The sequence below is a fragment of the Leptidea sinapis genome, chromosome 5, assembly GCF_905404315.1.
Source record: "Leptidea sinapis chromosome 5, ilLepSina1.1, whole genome shotgun sequence".
NCBI lineage: Eukaryota > Metazoa > Arthropoda > Insecta > Lepidoptera > Pieridae > Leptidea > Leptidea sinapis.
In genome coordinates, this window is record NC_066269.1 from 10,070,793 (window position 1) to 10,088,266 (window position 17,474).

The following is a 17,474-nucleotide window of genomic DNA, read 5'->3' on the forward strand; positions in this document are numbered from 1 at the left end:
ATTATAGGAGTCCACATCTCATTGTGGCTTGTATTTATATATATTATATCTTAATATATATAAATTACGTGTCACGTTGTTTGTCCGCGATGGATTTAAATGGGACTACTTCATGGAGTGCAGTTTAGTCCAACTTGACAGATAAGATAGTTTTAATTACAATGTGGGCCCCATAATTATTTTTATTTTCAATATTCGTCTTGTATGGACATATTTTCTATGAGAGAAGTTAGCGACGCATGGTTTGACAGGTCCACTGTGAAACAATAACAACGGGGAGCAATTTTTACGAAATAATTCTTGATGTTTTTAAATATTATTGGCAAATTCCTATAAAACAATATTTTTTTTTTACTATCTACAGAACAACGTCTCGGTTCATCTAGTATATTATATAGTCTTTGGTAATAGTTAGATTTTTTTTGTCAAAGTTTCTTCGAAAAATAATAAAATGACGTCAAGGAAAAGTAAAAAAAAAAAGGTTTATTACTGTTAGTTTTACAATCTTCATCAAAAAGTAGTTCTCTTGGAATATCTTTGGATTATTAGTGATTGATATGGATGGAAAAAACGAATAGTAACACCAGATCAAGTTTTTTGTACGGTTTGTTTAGAAATTGCTAAATAAATAATGATGAGGAATTATTCGGGAAGTAAGTAATATTAAACATTTCTTTCTGTAATTTGAGCTTCTAAGTGCTTTATGCATTTTTTTAATGTCATTAAGGGTCGAGACGTGATTGATTCGCCCTGTCCATTACAATGCAGTGCCGCTCAGGATTCTTGAAAACCCCAAAAATTTTGAGCAGCACTATAATTGCGGTCTTCACCTTGAGACATATGATGTTAAGTCTCATTTGCCCAGTAATTTCACTAGCTACGGCGCCCTTCAGACCGCAACACAATAATGCTTACACATTACTGCTTGACGGCAGAAAAAGGCGCCGTTGTGGTACCAAATATCTAGCCGGCATCCTCTGCAAAGGAGCCTCCCACTGGTAAAAACCTGTAAACTGGTGCTTTCAAACACATACTTACCTACCTTACCAACTTCAATTTTAAATACTAAATTATGGTTGGGTTTGGATTGCTTTGTTATACTTATTCAGTCCGCCATTTTTTACGACGCCGTTTACGCCGCCATTTACGAAGCCGAAGATTTCGGCATCGGCGCCTATGACTAGTGCATATTATTATATTGTTTTGGCATAGCTTTTTTGCTGCAAATAAAACGAGTGGAATAATACAGTAATGGCGTACTTACACGCTGTCAGAACAACACCTCCCATCATCTGCTTCGGCTGAGGAGGTGAGGTGATGAGATCCAGGTTCAATACTCCATTCACGATCCTGTAATAAGCACTGGATGGTGAACATGCTGTGGATAACATACCAATATCTACAGGTTTCGGCCTTTTTTTTAGAAAAAAAACATAGTTAAAAAAACAAAATTATCTTTTTTCAAGTGAAACTTCTTTGTGCGCGTGAGGATAAAATTTAATATACTATTTTTGATAAAATATAAATTTAAAAAGATTACTAAATTTTAATTTTGAAAATAAAATTCAATTGATGATTCCTAATAGTGACAAAAAATATTACATTTAGAGAACAGATTAGCATTAAGAGAACATAATAACAGAACAGAACAGTATAAATAAACATGGGATCTAAAAATTAGTTTGCCAGAGAAGTTTCACCTCTGACATGTGGACTTCATAGGCACGGTTTTTTTTTTGGAAGAGTAGCAGTCAAGTCCATAGTTGATAGGAACGCTTATCGGCGGTGATCACTTAACATCAGGTAACTCAGTTGTTAATTGATCACCGCCGCCGTCATTCTCCTGCAGCACCAGAGGCATCAAAGGAGCCATGCCAGCCTTTTAGAAATGGTATCGTTCTTCAAACACCGCGCAAGAAAGCTCATTCCATGGCTTTTACTCTTTACTCTTAGGAACACTCCCCGTGGTAAGCGACGTCTCTACGCAACGCCAAATTATCTAGCCGTTTAGAGAGCACTGGGTCTGCGATAATTCGAGCAGCTCTGCGTTGCACGCGGTCTGTTTCGATCTGATACTGGCGTGCGTCAGACCAGAGATGACAGCAATACTCCATGTGTGGCTGGACCTGCGCTTTATACAGCACTAGAATATGGGCCGGCTTGAAGTGTTGCCGTGCTCTATTTATTATTTATGACGCGCATTCTTGGAAGCCAGCAATTGCCCGAAATTTCGAGACCCGGAATTCCGATACTAGGTCGAGGCATTAAGGCAAGTGTTGAAATGGGGTTTTTTTAGGGGTAATCGTGCAAACTTAGTCTTTTGGAGGTTTAATTGAACAAGGTTCATTTTACCCCATTCCCCGACCTTCCCAAGAGAGGACTCGATGGAAGACACAAAGTTTATTTCGACATTGGTCGACGATTTCCCGGGAGAGACCTCAATGGCCCAATCGCCAGTACTGTCGTCTGCATAGCGATGTTTGTTGGAGACGTCCAACATAATGCATTATTTTTAAATAGGCTGTAATAAAACGTACGATATATGGACGAAAAACTTCAATGTAATAAAAGTTCCACTTTAAAATACCTAAAAAAATCGTACCTATACTTCCTTAAGTGTATTTCACCAGCCCTGGTTCTTGTGTTACAGGTCTTCAGATATTTCGCGAACGCCAGCTCTAAAAATATATGTATCTTTTAATCCTTAGAAAAAGAAATAGAAATAGAAATATATTTATTTAGGGAGTGACAATAATATAACATATTGCAACAACACTTGGCAAACATTATGAAGCTACATCAGTTCGTAAAGGGTCTACGTCATGGTGAGAAGAACTGATAAGAAACCCCCAGCCCATCTTTTAAATCATAATATAACTGCCTAGCCTACTTTATATAATATTATCACATATTATACAATTTTAGGTGGACTGTGCAGGACCAGACAAGAACCATGCATGATTATCCTTTATATAATCTACTTTAAGTGACTATAGTAAGCCTTCTTTGTCAAAGAAGCTATAATAATATATTTCTTGAATTTGTGCTCAGTGAGTCCTAGTATACTGTCTGGTATTTTATTGCTAAATTGAATACCAAGACCTTTGACGGAGTCCTTAACTTTCGTAAATAGGTAACAAGAGACATCCCTACCGTCTCATCTACTCTGTGGTTCTTTTGAATCGTCAAACAACATATCCACTTGTATCCCACACGTCACAGATGGTTATTGATAAGTCTTTCCGTATAAACATAAAACTTCAGTACACAAAAACAAAGTTTCATCTAATCTTATAAAATAAGTTAAAAAAATGTCCTATCTTAATTCATATTTATGAATACTCATTAACGGCCGTTTTCAAAAACGTATATAACTAGAGAGTTACGGATACATTGCTATCTCCGTTTAATGACAAGATCTTATCTATTCATAGCGTTGTCCAATATAGATATAGTCCAATGCTTTATGTCGATAGGTTATTGAAACGTAAGTAAGCGTAAAAGGATAGATTTGTCTACCTCTAGTAAGTTAAACTAAGGATAGATAGGTTATTGAATACGGCCGTTAATTAATAGGTACTTGGAAATAAAATTATTCAGTTCATTACTAATTATTAATGTTTAAGTATTCAAAGAAAAATTAAAACCCAATGGGAACAGAATTTGATTCGTTACCTAAATGAAATCCACACGGGCAACATTGGGCTTAGAATAAAGCAATATTTAAATACATTCTGGATAGTAAAATTTCATTGAACAGCAATTAAGGGGAACGGCTTTCTCTGCGGTTCCTTCAGAGGGATTCCGAATTCAGTTGGAACAGAAGAAGAATAACATAGCGTTACTACTGCCTAAGGTGATTTAACGAGATTTCCTTTTAAGATATTCATGAAATATCCCCTTGGTAATGCTGCAGAAGCAATCTCCTTACGGTATTTAGTAGTCTGAGAGATATAACCGAGAAGCAGACTTATTTCACCACCAGATATCTCAAACCATCCATCATATTCATATGGAATAAGCTTCACAGTGCGCACATCTATCCAAACGCAACGCGCAACGCGCCTGCGATTCCTGTGGTGTTGCAAAAGAGTATCGAAGATGTTGATAACATACCATCCGGTGACCCACCATTATCATCATATCAGAAGACGTCCACTGCTGGACGGAAGGCTTCTCACAAAGATCTCTATTACCAGTGAGAGACTCCTTTGGACAGGATGCCGGCTAGATTAGGGGTACCACAACGGCGCCTATTTCCGCCATGAAGCAGCAATGTGTAAGCATTATTGTGTTTCTTCAGTCTAAAGGACGCCGTAGCTAGTGGGCAATTAAATAAAATTACTTTGCAAATGAGAGTTAACATCTTATCTCTCAACATGACGAGCACAATTGTGGTACCGCTCAGAATTGTTTTTCAAGATTCCTGAGAGGTTTTCCTGATTTCATTGTAATGGACAGGGCGTATCAATTGCTATAAGTTGACCGTGGTGCTCGTCGCGTCCTAAGGAACGACTTATTTTATGACAATAAGTCATAAAAAAACCTATTTCAGCGATCTTGACCAGACCATCGATCCATCAGCTTGACTTGCCTACCAACACTGGAACTTACGGTACGTGGTGGCCATTCGAGAACTTAACTGCCCCAACTACCACTTCAGTTTCGCAATCATTTAGGCTCCGTCGATGACTTTGGATCTCCTACAGTTCTCCTTATTTTTGATTTGATTTCGCAGATAAACTCTGAGTATAGCTCTCTTCATTGCCATCTGAGCAACCATGAGCTATCTCATCAGGTCGATAATTAGCGACCACGTCCACAGTAAGTCATATGACCCATTTGAAATATACTGAAAAGATGAAGTGCCAGTAAGTACTACTGTACCTACTGCCCCAGAAAAACATTGCTACGAGTAAATGCGTTTCCTTACATATTACCATTTTGCTCAGATATAAAAGTCCTAGGGTCAGGTAGGAATTGCGGTTCGGCCATATTGAGGTTATCCAGTTCCTCTTTTTCTTTCTCATTCTTCGTGTAGCTACAGGAAAATAAACACAGGCGCATAAGCAAAATTAGTCAAATATAATTTATCCATCAAAATTTTAATTGAGTCGGTAGACAGTTAGGTTTCGTCATGATATAGCTAATGGCGTAATATTATTACAATAGAATTTGATAAAAATATAATAGAAATATATTTATTTACCACAGGGAAGTACCATAGTAACATAACATATAGCAACACTTCGTAAACGTGATGTTACATCAGTTCGTAAAGGGGCTTTGACATGGGGAGAAGTAATAATAAGAAACTCCCAACCCATCTATTAAATCATATAAAAACAAAATTGATTAGCCTATAATAACACTACTTATACTATAATTAATTAATATACTTTTAAGTTTCCTGTGCATTCAAGATCTTTTATTCAAGAATCTGCTATGTTTATTTATTTATTCGGAAACCTAACAATCGCACACTAATACATAAACTACTCATAGAAAACTATAAAATATATAAAAAGACGTTGTCCTGTAGATAATAAAAGAACTGTTTTATAGGAATTTGCCAATAATATTTCAAAACTTCAAGAATTATTCCGTAAAAAGTGCTCCCTGTTGTTATAATGAAATTGTTTCACAGCGGAACTGTAAAACCGTGCGTCACTAAATTCTCTGATAGAAAATAAGTCCATACAAAACAAATATTGAAAATAAGAATAATTATGGGTCCCAAATCGAAATAAAAACTATCCTATCTCTCAAGTTGGACCAAACCACACTCCATGGAGTAATCCCCATTAAAATCCGTTCAATAGTTTAGCAGTCCATCGCGGACAAACAACGTGTCACGTAAAAGATATAATAAAATAAGTGTACATACAGATTACAAGGTTACACATCATTCAATAGCTGTTACCTTTCTTACTATATTATAATATAACTTGGGAACAGTAGTTAATAATGTTAGTAAAATTAGATTATATCAAAATATGTTAAATTTAAAATTAAATACAATACAAAATAAGAATATTTACTTCTAATTAATTTTAGAACATTTATCTATAAATGTTTCGATATTTTATCCAACGCATGTAAAACCGCGTTTCACAAAGAGTACAAATTGTTTTCTATAAATAATATGATTGGTGATTTCAGCAAATTTTAAATGGAAGAGGAACGCAAAAGAAGCGTACGGGTCACCTGATTTTTAAATGATCACCGTCGCCAACATTTTGCAACAACAAAAGAATCACAAGAGCGTTGAAGGCTTTTTAGACTGTCTGGTTGTACGTGACTATATTTTTTTATTATTCAAACGCAAAACATGAGAAAATTATGAGTGTAGATATTGTTTTTTGTATAAGTTGTTAATACAACTTTTGATGCGACAAATTCAATTTACTCTTACATATTCGCCTTCAGAAACGCCTCAAGCTCCTTAATCTTCTGTCCTATGTCTTTGTAGAACTTTGTTCTGATTTCTTCTTGTTCCTTCTTCAGTTTGTAAGTATCGACGTGCTCCCTTTCGGTGAATATGAAGAGATCTGAAAAACATTTATATATTTGTTAGACTTCTTAGGTTTCGTTGGGCTTCGACGCACATGATGCCTACTAGATGGTTACCAGCGGTGATTCCTTTTTAATAACCTCTTTATTTTATTTTTTATGGGAAAGGAGGACAAAGGAGCGTACGGGTCACCTGGTGTTAAGTTATCACCGCCGCCCACATTCTCTTGCAATAACAGAGGAATAAAAGGGGCGTTGCCAGCCATTTAAGAAGGTGATTGATGATTAATTCTCCAAAGATTTAGTTTTTTGAATTTATACTTCTTTTGGCGCGTCAGGAAATAATTATCAGAATGCATTTTTACGATGCGCGCGCACACTTTCACGCAAATTCGACAATCTGACGTTAGCTGGTCAACAAGACCATTTGTATCATACTTCAGCTACCAAGCCTATTGTAACTCATATGTCTACTGAACCACAACCATTGCACGAAAATTAAATAAATTTCAATGTATCATTTCGATTTATATGTATACAAGTTTTAAAATGCCTTGAGTTTCTTGCTCTCGTTCTTGTCAGGTCTGAGGTATACTTTTTCGAATGGGTGGAAGTTCGTGACTTTCATTATGTGCTTCAGCGTGTCGAATTTGAGTGACGGTGTGCGCGCGCATCGAAAATATTCACGCTGACAATTTTTCCCTAACGCGCCAAAGGAAGTATACCCTTAAAATTACCACTCACCTTCGTATCGATTCGGCATCTCTGCAGCAAGAGCGAAGGATCTGGTGCTCTCGCTAAGCAGATCGATTGTGGAGTGCGCTGCCCTAACACACACGTTCGAGCCGTCTATTATTGTGGGTAGTTTCACACTTACGTGAACTGAGGGGAATGTTAGATCGACTGGCTCTCTGAAAAAATTATACTCATCTTTGACTATATACTAGCGTAGAGCAAGGCCCAGGTGTGTCGTAAGAGGCGACAAAGGACATTTACCAGTGTGTCTCGTGTCTGAGCTCGTCATCATCACACTTGCCCTCCTCCCTCCATAGGTGAAGGTCTTCATCTGAGTGATCACCCTAGAGTCCTTTTTTGCACAGAATGCCGGCTTGATTATGGGTACCATAACGGCGCCTTTTTCTGCCGTAAAGCAGAAATGTGTAAGCATTATTGTTTTGGTATGAAGGGCGCCGTAGCTAGTATAGTTACTGGGCAAATAAGCCTTAACATCTTATGATCACGCTCAGAATTTTTGGGTTTTTCAAGAATCATGCATTGTAATGGTCAGGTCGTATCAATCACATCAGCTGAACGTCCTGCTCATCTAGTCCCTTATTGTCATAAAAAAGACGACCTGACAGCATAATGCGTAACCAATTCCGATTTGTCAATTTGGGCTTGTGGTTTAAATCAGTTAAGAGGCCGATCAACTGATGTTTGATTTGAGTAACTCTTCAGTATCCGGGCATGAGTTTTCTTAACTCCATTCAAATTATAGTTTCATAAAATTATTCTTTTAAATAATTTTAAAACAAGTAATTAAGTATAAATATTTGAAAACTACAAAGCCCTCAATATCGAGAAGTCGAGTCAATTACTAACCTTTCTGGTTCGATAGGCCTTGGTTTCCTAGTCGGAAGGGGGATAGCCACCCAGATGTTGAGTCGTAGACCATTAAAAGACCGCTGGTACGAAGCCAGTTTTATACTGCTCCATTTAAGACAGTGCTCCATGTCTCTGAGAAGAATGTACGACGCGCATTGAATCGCCTGTGACAGTTGTTCGCGAAGGGCCAAACGTACCTGAAAGATTAATTATTTTTGAAATTTTATCGATAAGAAGAAAACTATAAGCTGTACTCGTACATGAAGGGTATAATTGGGTTGTATAATTAAACCCAGAAACGAGGGATATCACTTTTAGAATAACAAATTGTTTGTCCTTATTATTTGTTACAACGGCAGCGGCTTTTAAAAAATTGCACAATGTCACGGTTTATGAGACACAATGCAGGTCCACTAGGACAATTAGTAAATAGAGTTCCCTTTGGTTCTCAATAGTAATGCGTCGCAGTGCCATTAAGTGGCAATTCATAGCAAAACAAATATTGGAAATAATCTTCATATTTATGAAATGGTATGGTATATATAATCGGGCAAATATCCGCAACTTGATGACTGTGCGCCTATTTTGCTATGTGTTAGGGAATATATTTGTTATTCCTTCCACTCCTTTCTCTCTTTCCTAAAGTCTTCCAGGAGTGCCAAGATATTGAGCCCGGTAAGGCGATACTTGACAATGCAAAAGTACATGTGCAGCTGTATCTTTTGACACCATTAAGGCACTGCACATGGGGCTTTTAGGTATGCCTATATTAAATAGATTATCAGTAGTACCGTGACCAGTTAGGGCCGCCATTATCTATTTAAGTTGAATTCTATTGAGCTTAATAAGGCGAATCGCCTCACCCATATGTGGCATCACTGTTGGAGAGTGTCTCCCGTGCTTTTGTAGTTCTCTAGTGAGTACCATAGATTTTTGTGTTGTTATCTTGTGCGTTTCCGAATTGGGTTTTGAAACGAGAATCTCGATATTCACGTAAACGCAAAGCTAAAACCTTATTTTGACTCCACAAATCTTGATATCTTTGTTCAACTCTCTAGTCGTGGTCTAATTTGGATGTTAAACTCCCCGAAATGAGGTAAATATGTCTTCATGATCGTGATAACTGAACCAACCAATCGGGTATATTTAAATTGCTTTTATTTCATTTTGTGATGAGCTACCGCATAATTGACAGCTTAGACAACATCTTCATGCAAAACCATTCGGCTTTTCGGCGTCAAAGAAACTGGGGGACATAAATTAAAAAAAACCGCGCACCTTACCATTTAAAAGGCAGCAACGCTCATGTCCTCTGATGCTACAAGAATTTGGGCGTCTTTGCACGAGGAGTAATACAAATGCGCCTAAATCAGATCACCCTCTCCGCCAATGACTATAAAACTAAAGATATTTCTTAGACCTGTTTAAATACAAAATTACCTCATTATAGTTTTGCACTTGTAACGGCGTGTACTGGCGCGAATTTGCCAGAAACTCTTCGAGCATTGCCAACATCTGTTAAGAAAAAATCTTAGACAATTAATACGTCTAGACAGACTGTGAACACGTCGAAATCGGTGAACTGTTAGCCTCTCTTTTCAGCAATGCACGCACACTAAAACAAAGTGACTGACGTATCGCGAGTAGGGGTAAGACTTATTTATCGTCACAGGTGTTATTAACAGGTATTAAATATAACCGTATTCGTATTTATTAACAGTTATTTTGTGCCTACGAGCAGCAAAATACGGCTCGACGCTTCGTAAGAACAACCTATATTGGTAATTTGATAGTACCTACTGATAATATATTTTTATGATGTTCATTTCTACTACATACTTGAATTATTTGTATGATAAGGGCAAATTTTTATTATGTACTAGGTTAACATTACTGTTTAAGCATAGTTAGTATTGAAATATAATGAATGCGAAAGTATATCAAAAATATAAAGATAATTAGGTCAGTACAGTTTTACCTAAACAGAACATTTGCAATTCGAAATTTGTTGTCGCCCTTCATTCATTACCTTCATCCATAACTTCCAGGAAACTCTCTTTTTAGCAGTATTAATTAGATGGGGCTTTTCTTTTATACTTTTTAACCGACGTCGAAAAGGAGGAGGTACTCAATTCGATTGGTATTTTTTTGTGTATGTACACCGATTACTCTGGATTTATTTTCGTGATTCTTATTTAGTTTTATGCGGAATGTTTGCCATTTGGTCCCATAGTTATTATGAACATTATGAACATTTCTTATGAATATTTTGTTTACGTGGATGATGCTATTATACTTTATGTACTGCTTTTTTGGGGGATTTTATTTAAATTCATTATATATTATTATTATTAAGCCGTTTGCCGATAAGTGGGTCTTACGCTACATGTCATTCATTGCTAACAATTGTTATTCACGATATTTCAGTGTCTAACAAGAACGTGAAATATATCTACATTTTTTTAGGTACGCGGAACCTTTCCTAGTTAGTTAGCAGTCGACTTTAACCCTATCAATAGTAGCACATACAAATAATAGTATTTTAATTAATGTTAAGGTATTAAGATTTGCATAAGAGGTGTATTAAATTAAACCTCTATTAGTTATTTTATACTTTTGAGTTTTTGAAGTCGGTTTTTTTAAACGTAGTTTTTCTTATGCAGTATATTAAATATACTATAATAAATTTTATTATACATTGCATCTTTATCCAGGGGCGGATCTACTTAAAGGCTTTTTGGGCTGCAGCCCAGGGCCCCGTGGATACAGAGGGCCCTCAACCGAACTGAAAACAATAGACGATATTGTCAATAATAAAAATTATGTAGAACCCGGTACCCGTTCCGTTTGATATGAATTTGAATTCCCCGTCGCTTGTTTTCGGTCGGTGTATTTCGTGTATTGTCTATTAATGGAGACTGATGCAAAAAATATACGTTTTCTTCTCTGCTTCGACCCATATGTGCGAACTGTTAATCGTGAAACAAAACTAAAATTTACGTTAAAAAGTTTAAGCCAAACCAGATGGTCTTGTCACTATGATGCTGTCAAAGCTTTAAAAAGTACTTATGGCGACATTCTGAAAATTCTCAATAGTTTCGGTGAAAATGACGATAAAAGAAACTTGTTGATGTATTCCCAAACTGCCATACCCTCTTAAAGATTTTTTTAACGATGCCGATCACTAGGTGTGAAGCGGAGCGCTTTTTCTCCAGGATGTCGTATATAGAAAACAAATACAGGTCAACAATGTCAACTATCGACTAAATCATTTATCAGTTCTCTCCATAAATTGCGATTTAACAAAGGACTTACAGTGCGATGGCCAAATAGCAGCACACAATTGCAGCACAAAAATGCAGAAAGGTTGCTTTATAATTTATATAGCATAACCATTCATAAACTGTCAATTTATTTTGTTATAAATAATGTTTTAATAAATAAATAAAATATTTTGTTTTCCTATTTTCTTACTGTACTTAACATATTATATAATATATACCTACATCACTACAGAAAACAATTTTTCGACAAAATGACAATTGGCTGAGTATTTAGGTAGGACCCCTAAGCAGTATTAGCCCAGGGCCCCACAAATTCAAGATCCGCCCCTGTCTTTATCATACTCATTGTTTACAAATATTCATTCAATTAACTTAATCACAGAAAATTATTATTATTTTAATGCACTTCTCTCTTTTCTAATGACGCTGAGTCTGAATGATAACGGCAATAATTATAATATTGTCTGGAACTTTATGTACTATATTTTAGTTATGTTTATTCTAGCTTTAATGTATTATTATTATATAGAGATTCTATGTGGCATGGTTTTGCAGTACTATTGTGGACAAGTTTTATTAACTTTAAATTTTAAAAGCGCTGGTGATGTTATTTTATTATATGTACGTATAAATATTTTAAATCAAGTATGGTTATATAAAATGAAAAATTATCTACATATTATATTAACAAATTTTTATTTATTTTATTATCTTACAAATATAAACGTTATTTCACTTGGTCACATATACATTGTTTCAAAATATCACTCTGTTCAATTATAAAAAAAAACTTAAAATTGGTCTGCTAAATCCCGGCTCACTTGGAACCAGACATGACGAATTTGTAGCGGCAATGCAACGTCATACTGTTGATTTGATGGCTATAAACGAAACGTGGCTGCGCCAGGGCCAGGAGGGTCGCGCACCCGCTGTCCCTGGATACAAACTACGACATGTTCCGCGCCCAACCAGCGTGCGCTCTCGAGGCGGTGGCGTTGGATTCTACACGAGACAAGGCCTATCTGTACGTATCTTATCACATCCAATTACACCAAGCGTTGAACAGATGTGGCTTAAGCTTTTTATTCGTGGCAGAGTTTTGGTCGTGGGCACCGCATATCGTCCTCCTTGGATGGATGTCAATACATTTTTTGATGCTCTTACTGAGTCAATGGGCGCATTTGTCTGGTGTGAAAACATTGTCTTACTTGGGGATTTTAATATTAACTTTTTTGATTCGAATCATATTAATTACAAAAAACTTGAAACAGTTTTAAACACCTTTAAATTAAAACAACATGTGACAGAGGCAACGCATTTCACTTCTCAAACAGAAACACTTATAGATTTAATATGCACACATGTTCCCGTATCATCTGTTACAGTGGATCATGTTGAAAGTCTGAGTAGCCATGCGTTTATATCATGTGTTTTAAATATAAATAAAGACCAACCTGTTCCAAAACAGGTCGTGCGTCGACCTATAAAAGACATTAACGTGAATGATTTTAAGCAATCATTAAGTGACATCCAGTGGGAGAAATTATTAATATTAGAAAATGTTGATGAAATTGTAGTCTCATTAACATCGATACTATTATCTTTATTCGATTTTTATGCACCAAAGAAATATGTTAAAATCAAATGTAATACATACCCTTGGATTACATACAATATTAGGAAGATGATGCAGTGTCGTGATGAAGCCCAAGTAAGGGCACGCAAAAGTAAGCTTGAAACTCATAAGCAATTTTATAAAGAAATAAAAAACTATGTTAAGTTCGCAATACAAAGAGAGAAACAGGCATATTTTGATACGTACATAAACTCCAATATAAATAAACCTCAAGTATTGTGGAAGCATATTAAACAGAATACTCAAATCACTACGAAAAAAGAATACATATTACCATCTCACCTTGCAAATCCTAATGAAATTAATAATAGCTTCCTTAACATTCCAGGCAGTGCTGAGATTCCTCTGTCTACTCTGACATATTATGAGTTCCATCGCCATAGTGACTCTGTTTTCGATTTTAAACTAGTAAATAAACATACAGTATTTCAGACTTTGAATGAGTTGAAATCACAAGCCGTGGGAATTGATGATATTTCATTGGATATGCTTAAGCTGACTACAGAAAAAACTCTTACTGTACTTACTCATATCATAAATACATCCTTGTCGTCAAGTAAGTTTCCAGACTTATGGCGTCATGCCCTAGTGCGTCCCATACCAAGAAACGACAATCCGAAAGACTTTAAAGAACTTCGTCCTATCAGCATACTTCCTTGTTTATCAAAAGTAATTGAAAAGATTGTGCATAAGCAGCTAATGAGCTTTTTGGAGTATAATGGCATATTACCGGATTACCAGTCAGGGTTTAGAAAACACCGAGGGACAACTACAGCGTTAATGGACGTAGTTGACAATATTCTTACTGCACAAGATGATGGAAAGGGTACGATTTTATTACTACTTGATTACTCGCGCGCATTTGATACCATAAATTCAAGTCTGCTGCTCTCCAAACTAAGTTACTATGGATTGAGTCAGAAAGCAATAAAATGGTTCCACAGTTACCTAAGTAATCGAACCCAAACTGTAGTCATTACACAGGAAGATGGAAGTAGGTCATTCTCTTATTGTAATGCTCTTGAGCGCGGAGTACCTCAGGGATCAATATTAGGACGGCTATTATTTATCTTGTATAGTGCCGATGTAGTTAAAAACATTAATCATTGTAAATATCAAATATATGCAGATGATATTCAACTTTACATAACTTTCAAGCCAAACGAGATGTCAGATGCAGAAAAAAATATTAATTCAGATGTCAGCCAAATCTATACTTGGTCGGTAAATAATTCACTGGTTCTTAATCCATCTAAGACCAAATTTATGATACTGGGAACCCCTAAAGTCGTTGAAAAAATTTAACGTTACAATCCTAAAATAGTTATTAATAATAAAGTTATTGAGCGAGTTCATGAGGTTCGTAATCTAGGATTAATATTTGAAGAGAATCTTAGATTTGAGAAACATATAAACTCTACTGTTGCGAACTGTTTTTATCGTTAATTAGTACTCTATCGCATTAGGAACTATTTAAATATAAATCTACGTGTCAGGTTGTGTGATGCTTTGGTACTCTCAAAATTTAATTATAATGACACTACGTAAAGTCCTAGACTACGAGCCCGCACCAAAAGTACTATACAGCGAGTGCAAAATGCCTGCGCCCGGTTTTGTTGGAATATTCCACACAGATCTCATGTGAGTCCGTATCTTAGAGAAGCCAATATTCTGAACATGGAAAGTCGCAGACGGCTACACTTCGCTTGTATGATTTTTGGAATTATAAACACAAAAACGCCAGCATATCTCTATTCGAAACTGTTATGGGCAAATGAGGGCAGGGTGTTGAATTTTATAACAAGGAACATTGTAAAGGCTAAGCTTTGTCCTCCCAAGCATCACACTGCGGCTTTCAGGGGAAGTTTCAAGTACAATGCCACCAAGTGCTAGAATAATTTACCACCGCCGCTACGGGGTTTATTTACAGTCTCGAATTTTAGAAAAAAATACAAAAATTACTTATTAATGACCAATACCTCCCTATATCTCCTGCCTTGGTGAACACTGTTTAAATTTCATTGTATTATATAAAATAGCTTCTCGTATTTATTATTATTTTTTCTTCCTTATATATTTACACACATACGTTTTTTATTATTTTTGTTATTGTCATTATTTATTTTTAGTAACATTTTTTTTGTTACTCATATTATTTTTTCTCATAATAATTATTTTAGTGCCACAATTAATTATATTTTACTTTTAAAAATATGTCAGTTCAGCTCCAAACTTCACACAATGGAGTCACTGAAAATCAGTGTTGTGCTCATAGTGTATGGACACAACTATAACTGAGTGGACTCCAGTTTTGGAAGACCACTGCCACATCAAGTTTTGCTTTTGTTTCTTTTGTAATAAGTTAAGTAAGTTTAGTAGTAGATTAAGCATATATTTTGTTCTCTTTAACTTTTTTTGTGAATGTGTCAGTTTTTCTTCCGAAATAAATTCATTTTCATTTTCATTCATTTCATTAACTGTGATTGTTTTTGTAACTTTTGCATTGTAATAACTCTTAAAGCAGGTTGGTAATATATTTCTTACTTGTCTCTTTATATCACCGTACATTCTCAAAGGAGGCGTCTATTCTACCATAACCTAACCTAACCTAACCTAACCTAACCTAACCTAACCTAACCTAACCTAACCTAACCTAACCAGGTAATGAACTGATATTCTTAAAACAGGTGTCGATGCTAACCTAACCCCACCTTACCATTCTCAAAAGAAATCTCGACATTCATCTGGCATCTTACAGTACGCCACAATTATTTATTCTGGGTATTCAAAAGTATAGTACAGAGTTAGAACTAGGATAAATAGTTATAATTAAACAATATATTATGTAACAAAAAGAAAGTAAAGTTAGAAAAGTATGTAAAGTTAAAGAAAAAAGAAAAGTATATAATACCTGCATTTTGCCATGTCTGACGTATGGTTGCCAGAAAAATTGTTGAAAAAAATCGAAATCTGCCAAAACGGAATCGAAAGAAGTGTTATTGGAATTAAAAGAAGAGATAAAATAAAACTAACAAAAACAAAGAGGACAACTAAATTCAAAGATGTCAAAACTGTGTGCAAAACATTAAAGTGGAAATGGGCGGGACATATGGTACGTGGCAAAAGCGAAAAATGGACAAAGAACATAACGGAGTGGTCCACGAGAATGCAAAAGAAGCAAAGGGTGACAAATAGAACGATGGGAGGATGACCTTAAGAGAGTGGCTGGTCCAGAATGGATGTGAATGGCGAGAGAGTGAGAAAGATGGAAGTCTTTGGAGGAGGCCTATGTCGAAGGACAAGCTGTCAAAAATCGTAAGCAATTAGTTAAGGATATATATTTAAAAAAATGTTATTATTTATTTATTTATTTTAAGCAAACTTTACAGCATTTCTTTTCTACAGATTAATTCTATAAACTACATACATGTATTGCCTTTAACAAAGTTTGGCAGATTAAATTATAATGAAATAATAACGCTGACAAATAAATGGTAAGTAATTATGTAGTCCTGAATAATGTGTGCTTGTGATACATGATTATTAAATGTTATGAGTTGTGAGTAGTGTGTAGTGTTCAGTCTAATGGGCATCGTTCTCAGCTTGGGACGTGTGCTCGATCACTGAGTTAATAAATTTATTACGGCTGATGAAAAAAATGACAATATCTTAAATTTTTTTTTCGTATAAATTTACTATCCTGTGCAAAACAGAATGTCTGCCATAATTAGTACGCGGTTGGCCAACGTCGAAAAGACGTCTACTCCGTGTACGTGCTGTACTGGCCCATACTCCGATGCGTCCGGTCAGAAGCGAACAATCTATTGCAGAGTTAGCCACATCAAATAATAATTTCATGTCTGCTACTTTCCGTCTATCTTCAAGGGTAAGTAGACTAAAATATTTAAGTCTATCCTCGTATTCGTCCTTTCTTCGAAGAACATTATTTAGGCGACGTGTAAAGGACCGCTGAATAGACTCTAATTGAGATATGTAAGTATATAGTAAGTAGTAAATTATTATTAGTAAAAGAAGTAAAGGCTTATTTTATTTTATTTATTTTATATGTAACAATATAAAACCGGTTTCAATCTTTGAATTAAATCTCTCCGATATGAAAAGGCCTTTTTCAACAATGAAGGATATTAGTTGAGTTAATTTCGGAAGAATATAATAGATGGTTTCGTAATCATACCAGAAAACCTACGTTACCTGAAAAGTTGAACATTTTGCTTGTATTTTTTGACCGACAATTCTCAAAAGAAACACTAATAGTAAAAAAATATTTTTTTGTAATTATTAGAATTATAATAATGTAAGTTTATAGAGTAAGAACCGGAAAAAAATAATTATTAACTAACATAGTTAACAATATAAAACCGGTTTCAATATTTGAATAAAATCTATCGTTGATTTGAAAAGGCCTCTTTCAACAA

General features: G+C 35.4%; 1 protein-coding gene across 7 annotated transcripts in view; it reads right to left on the bottom strand.

Moving 5' to 3' along the window:
- LOC126980174 (dynein axonemal intermediate chain 7) overlaps positions 1–17,474 on the bottom strand; it is a 72,889-nt gene that overhangs the window by 32,248 nt on the left and 23,167 nt on the right. For 6 of the 7 annotated variants that reach the window (XM_050829766.1, XM_050829767.1, XM_050829771.1 and 3 more), the window contains 7 exons: positions 9,559–9,633; positions 8,116–8,315; positions 7,258–7,424; positions 6,416–6,551; positions 4,941–5,041; positions 2,603–2,678; positions 1,265–1,350 (listed from right to left, as the gene is read on the bottom strand). In XM_050829766.1, the coding sequence (XP_050685723.1) occupies positions 1,265–1,350; positions 2,603–2,678; positions 4,941–5,041; positions 6,416–6,551; positions 7,258–7,424; positions 8,116–8,315; positions 9,559–9,633 (841 nt within the window). The remainder of the gene's footprint in view (positions 1–1,264; positions 1,351–2,602; positions 2,679–4,940; positions 5,042–6,415; positions 6,552–7,257; positions 7,425–8,115; positions 8,316–9,558; positions 9,634–17,474) is intronic. The other variant, XM_050829772.1, reaches the window with a different exon arrangement.